This window comes from Lycium ferocissimum, chromosome 6 (genome assembly GCF_029784015.1).
Source record: "Lycium ferocissimum isolate CSIRO_LF1 chromosome 6, AGI_CSIRO_Lferr_CH_V1, whole genome shotgun sequence".
NCBI lineage: Eukaryota > Viridiplantae > Streptophyta > Magnoliopsida > Solanales > Solanaceae > Lycium > Lycium ferocissimum.
The window spans coordinates 14,506,207-14,512,783 of record NC_081347.1 but is presented as its reverse complement, the minus strand read 5'-3'; the positions used below and the strand labels follow the sequence as shown (position 1 = coordinate 14,512,783).

The 6,577-nt window shown below is 33.2% G+C and overlaps 1 protein-coding gene across 3 annotated transcripts; it reads right to left on the bottom strand.

The window, feature by feature from the left end:
* Positions 1-466: 466 nt before the first annotated feature.
* Positions 467-5,906, bottom strand: LOC132059391 (UDP-rhamnose/UDP-galactose transporter 4). 3 transcript variants are annotated; one of them, XM_059451996.1, is made up of 6 exons: positions 5,665-5,906; positions 4,340-4,545; positions 3,250-3,434; positions 2,961-3,161; positions 2,089-2,250; positions 467-1,003 (listed from the first exon to the last, which is right to left on the bottom strand). In XM_059451996.1, exons 2-6 carry the CDS (start codon positions 4,482-4,484, stop codon positions 680-682), a joined length of 1,017 nt encoding a protein of 338 aa, XP_059307979.1. In that variant the 5' UTR covers positions 4,485-4,545; positions 5,665-5,906; the 3' UTR covers positions 467-679. The 3 variants fall into 3 exon arrangements, with proteins under 3 accessions (XP_059307979.1, XP_059307981.1, XP_059307980.1); XM_059451998.1 differs by having other exon boundaries at positions 5,724-5,906; XM_059451997.1 differs by lacking the exon at positions 5,665-5,906 and having other exon boundaries at positions 4,340-5,351.
* Positions 5,907-6,577: the final 671 nt, after the last annotated feature.

Sequence of the window (6,577 nt, the reverse complement as noted above, 5' to 3'; positions counted from 1 at the left end):
AAGTGTATAATATATATAATTAAAATGTACGTACACCAAGTCTGCATCTATTGTCGCAAAAAAAATGTTTTTGGGTGGTATAACACACAGTCCTTAAATTGTAAATCATATACATACATGTTTCATATAGTAATACATATGCGCATATATGTATGTGTGTGCGCGCGCACACAGTTTAAATCCTTGACATTTTTATATAATTAAAATTTACTTATACTAATCTGCGCTCATTGTTACAGAAAAGGGTGTGTGTAGTGTTTGTAATGATATATTTATCTGCTGATTTAAAATTGTAAATTTACCGCTGATTAGAGAGAATGGCACAATTTTGAAATTCCCTGTCACTCAATCATCAGGCCCAAAAATTTGTGACTTTTACCCTACTTAACCTTTGGTTTTATGAATATTTTGTGTAGACTACATTGCTTCATAATACACAAACCAAGATTGAAAATGAACAGAGGGAGGATCAAAGCTACAATGCTTCTTAAAATAATGATCAAATGACACTCTCTTTGCAGTCTAACATACATAATTAGGGAAAGCAAAAGAAAAGAAAATCTCACTGTTAAAGAAGAGGAAAGATTAGACTGTTTAATACAAAAATCATATGGTTGAATCAAATGCTTGTGACTATATGGAACAAGAAAAGAAATATGAAATTGTCAATTGCTCCTCCCTATACTTTCTCGTCGAGCTCAGTTGGTAGTAACAGGTTGTGTTTTTCAGGTTTGACGATAGTGGGAGGTGGGACCCGCTCTTTTCCACCGGGTTGTGAGGAAGCGTTACCGTACCAAATCATGCCAACGATTGCAACGCCCATCCCGAAGACAACGTGTAGATTGAGCCCCTCTTTTCCAAAGAAGAGGAAACCCAAAATCAGGACAAGAATGGTCTTCATATGACCAAGCACTTGAAATGTCACTGCTGTAAATCTTCCAATGCAGATGAATTGGCTCAGATTCGTCCCTATTGCTATCGAACATGATAGGACGATGAAAAACTGCAAATGAGAAAGGGAAAAAAAACATACAAATTATTATAATCGCAAACTAGTAAGACCAAAGGTGACATACAATTGGGTCTAGTATGCACTAGTTTCAACCTTTTTTAAGGTGTCGTTTGGTTGATGGTTAGCGTTATGCAGGTATTAGTAATGTAGGATATTCATGTATTAGTTATTTCATCTTCTATCCTATAGATTCCCTCATAACTTATACGTATATTAGTTAAGCAGGATTTCAAATTGCTAACCAAACACGTACTTTGTGTGTTGAATTTTATACATAGCACAAATATACCAAACATGGTACAAGTTATGTAGGATTTAATACATGAATAAATCACCTCATAACCAGCAACCAAATGACCACTAAAATGCTTTGGTGTTAAAAAGTCAAGGATTGTACAGTCAAACCTCTCTATAACAGCATTGTTGGGGCCGAAATTTTTCAGTTGTTATAAGGAATGACTGTTATACACCTATAACAGCATTGACATTTAAATATACTTCGTTGTTATAGGCAAAAAAGATGCATAAAATCTAATTTCATTTTTAATTGTTAAATTCTAAGCTTAATCACACTTTTGTATAACGAAGAAAAACCGTCTAATGATGAAAATATATATATATATTCATATGATATTTTTTGTCATAAATAGTGTATTAAATGATCAAATATTTAGTCCAAATCTCTACATTTAGTCCAAATCTCTACACTTATTATTGTCAATCATATATATTTTATTTTTCTAAAGATGGTTAATTATTCTATTACCAAAAAAAGAAGATAGTTGTTATATGGGGGGTAATTTTACAAAGAGCGTACTGTTATAAAGTTGATTGTTGCTGTTATAGGTGAAATGTTGTTATAGAGAAGTAAAATATAACATAAAAAATCGGTTTCGAAAAAACTTGGCTGTTATAGAGAGGTGTTGTTATATACAGGTGCCGTTATAGAGAGGTCTGATTGTATATGGTGAAATGTTCTCCTTTCAAAGTGCATGAGAAACTCAAGTGAATCGTATTACGTCACCATGATGTAACAGGTACTCTATGTCAATTAAAGTGGACTTCGATGTACTTACTATTGATATGGAGGTATAGTTATACGCGTCGACCCTCTTATCCGTCAACCAGTAGTCTACAAGGGGACCCGTTAACAGCAGAGATGTAGCCTGTATTGGTGCAGTATGGCCCAATAGGTTGAATGATCCTAGTGAATATTTACGCTGAAGATAATGTACATACTGCATCGAAACGAAAATAAATCAACCACATTAATAAGTCAGTGGAATTTATAGAGAGTAACAAAAATTAAAACGCTAACTTGACAGCAAATGCAATTGATTAGACCAGATATACAAAAGCGGGTAGCAGCTACACCAGAAAATCTGGTTCTATATATAACACCATGGGCTTTTTTCATTTTTGGCCCATCGACTGAAATTAATTACGGACGCTAGCCAAGATATACAAGATATATACACTGATTATTTATATGATATGTATATATATATATATATATATATATATATATATATTTTTATATATTTTTTTTTTTCTTTGATGACACGGGAACCCGCGGCTATCCTTTGGGTGCGCACGGGTAAACCCGGCTCTGTGCAATGGCTCGCAAACCACACAGGAGAGGTAACCCGCACTAGGCAAGCCCTGCACGACGAGCTCGACCAACTGGTAGGGGGTTTCGAACCTAAGACCTCCATTATGAAAGCCTCATGCTCAACCAACTGGGCCACCCTTGGGGGTTTATGATATGTATGTATTTGTGTATACAATATGTATATTATATGCATATTTGTAATTAATATGCATTACATATACACTAGCCGGCTATTATTTTTTAGAGCGTTCCAAAAAGGTAAGTATTCCTAAGTCCTAACATCATCAGGGAAAAAGCCAGCTATGTTGACATAAGCAAAGGCAATTGATAACTTACATATTGCTGCAGGGCAGTGCTCCAGACGGCGATGAAGGCAGCAATAAAACCCTTTGTATTTACACTTACATCAGTAACAGTACAGATTGCGACACCTAGTAGGACCAACAAAATGCTTAATTTGGTGTCCCTTGAGTATCGCACATTGTCCAGTACAATTTCCAAAAAGCACGACACCGGTATCATACTTAGCTTTGCAATCTGATGAGAGTTCAAGGGGAAAAGAGGTGTGAGTTCGAAATTCAAGAAAAGTAGAGCATAGATGTTTGATGAGATTCTTCACAATTACCTGATAGAATCCGACGGAGTTCCACATTAAACTCACATTCATTCCAACAATAGAGAAGTTTGCAAACAAAACGAATTTCAACCGTTCAGACCACGGAAGTTGGGAATTCTGGATATGCCCAAGCCATTTAAGAAAAAAGGTCATTAATGTCGTTGTAGCAAAGTGCATACCAGTTAAGGTTGTCGCTGCAAATTGGACGGAACAATAGGATAAAGTCAGGATAACAAAAGAAATATCAAGCTAATTCATTCTAAAAGCTTATGAACTATTAGTAAGATTCATATAAAACTAGTTCATAGAGAATCTAAGCTTTTAATCTCAAAGATTTATCTTAATCCATTAACTCCAAATTATAAAAACTAGACATTGAATTAGTGGGAGGCAAAATTGCAGCTTCTCTCAAGGATTAGAATGAGAAAGTTCATTTAAATTGTTTGGCTAAACAGCTTAAAAATTTGCTTAGTCTCAAAAAAGCCAAACATGAGTTGGTTAACCACGTAAAACAGCACACAGAAGCCAAGTAGAACAGTAATTTGATGAGAAAGCCGGAACATTGAGATATAAGAAGAGGGAAAAAGATCCATGTCACTTCTTTAGTAGAGGAAAACAATGTACAGCAGGCAAGTTAGAATCAAAATTTTCCGAATCCACTATTAACTAAGCAGCATGAGTAATACTATAACACTAAAGCATGACTTCCAGATTAGCCATCATTTGGTCTAGTTTTTCTTATTCATGGTGGCCATTAAGACAAAATAGAAAGATGTTAACACCATAGGGGGAAAAATCATAGTCCCCCTTAGGCAAATAAACAAATAGAATAAGAGATGTCCAGAAAAGTAGCCTAATTAAAGCATGGATTAAAAAGATTTCTTTGAAATCATCTTTCTCTATAAGATTTCTTTCGAAGTGCTTAGACTTCAAATTACCGTTAGAACCAAAATCTTGACCCTCATTCAAACCGAAACAAAAAGACACGCACTGACTAACTATTTTACATGAGTGGATGCAATAGAAGGAAAAGACAGCAAGATCAATGCAAAAATAGAAATGGAAGATATAAACCTTCAGGACAAGTGCCATAACGTACCAAAGCTGAAACCATATGTAGCCATTAAGGCTTTATTAACAATAATAATTCCAACTGAAGTGACAATATTGAATGCCCATGCTGCCAAATCAACAGCCAGTTTCTTCTCATCCTTCACAGCCATGGACATTTTCTTTGGCCGCATCTAAAGCATAGAAATCTTTTAATGTTCGCCCTTCAGAATAATCCCCAACAATCAAGCTTCTCTGCATAAAAACACATCAAACAAATGAACAAGTGTAGTTTACAAGTTTTATTCATAATCTCACAAAAAGAAAGTAAAATTTTATTTCTCTTGACCAAAACACGACCACCATAACATTTCATAGCTCAACCATGATATACAAAATTGATTACGTCCTTCCAACGAACTATAGTCAAACCTATGATTGTGACAAGCAAAATTAAGTTAAGAGAACTCAGAGGGGAAGATCCACAATATGCCTGCATACTTCCCCTGGTACATCACACTATTACATTTAGCATGGATGTAGATCAAACGAAATATTTATGCACGAAAAATGATTGTGCTTTATTTTGGCTCTTTCATCAATTTATAAAGCATATGATTGCTTATTTGAATCCATAAGAAAATCCAGATTCAAATTTCAATATACTCCATGTTAGGTGAAGGGTGAAAAACTCATCATTAGCTGATCATCTCTCTCTCTCTCTCTCTCTCACACACACACACACACACATAGTAAATGATGGTATGAATTAGTACATTACAGATCAGAAAGCTTGTCATTATGGCACATACATGGAGCTATAAGAAACAATAAAAATCAGAAGTCTATTGCCACTATGTAATCTCCAGTTAAATACACTAAGATTCACATACTTCATTTCCTCAACATTTACATACCAATCCAACCATCAGCAGAGCAAAATCAATCAAATATAACAGATCTTCACAAGAACAAACAAACACTTCAATACTCCTAAAAATCACATAACACAAATCACACAAAACAAAAGAAAGAAAAAGGAAGAATCCATTCCAAAATCAAGAATCAAATACTAACAGATAGTAACTCAAGAGTCCAAATTCCAAGCAAATCACAAGCTAAGTAATGAAAACCCCACAAAAAAGAAAGAAACATACAATTCCAAAAACCAACCTTTAAGGGGAAAAAAAACCCAAAAATCCAATCTTTCAAGAAAATCAAAAAAAAATAAAAAAAAAAAATAAATCAAAAGCTAACTAATGAGAAACTCAAATCCACCCTAAAAAAACCCCAACATCAAATAAATCACAAACTAAAAAGGAAAGAACCCCAACAATTCAAATTCAAGAAAGATAACAACTTTAGTATACATACTTTCAAATGAATCCAAAAAAAAGCGCCAAAAAAAAAAAAGAAACAAGAACTGCTGCAACCTTGAAATGATCAAGTAGTTTTGGTTATATGGAAAGGGAGTTTATATGTGAATTGTTCAATTTGTATAAATACAAAGAATAGAACAAGGAAAAGAAGAGGAAATTTGGTAAACAATGGGAAAAGTTTGGATCTTTTGCATCATTAAGTAAGACTTGGACTAAGCAAAGAGTTGCAATGTTGCATTTTACTTCCTGTCTGCTTTCTTTCCTAAGCAAGCGCCACCTCCAATTACTTTTACTTGTCCATTATTAACTTCACTTACCTTAAAAATTAATAGATAAAATATATAATTTATCATAATATTTATATTAATTAATGTATAGTATCAATAGATTTAGAAAATGATTTAGAAATAAGTAACTAATATTAAAGGTAAAACAAGAAAAAAAAACTTTATGTTTCTCTTGATATGCTAAAGTGAACAAGTAAAAATGAAAAATTATTTTTCATATAATCCATAAAGTAAAAATGAACAGAGTAAGTACTTTTTTTTTTTTATCCTTCCCCTAATTTCTGTAATTAATTAACTAAAATTTATATTTATTACGAGAAAATGATCATTCATGTTTGGGGGTGGGTTCAAAATAATCCCTTAAGTAAGCATCACATAATTTTCTTCCTTTAAATTGTTCAAAAGTTAACACTTTTAGTCTGGTCAATTATTTACCAGACTATGTCTATTAGATTTGACGAGAATTTTGTGAAAAATAAATAATAAAGAAGAGGAAATTAGTGAAAACTCATTTAGAGGAACAATTTTTGTATTTTATGTTATTTTAAATTTATTTCTAGAGTTGGGTACAATTTCTAAAAGTGTAATTTCCTTTTTATATGTTTTTAGTGTCCAAAGGCG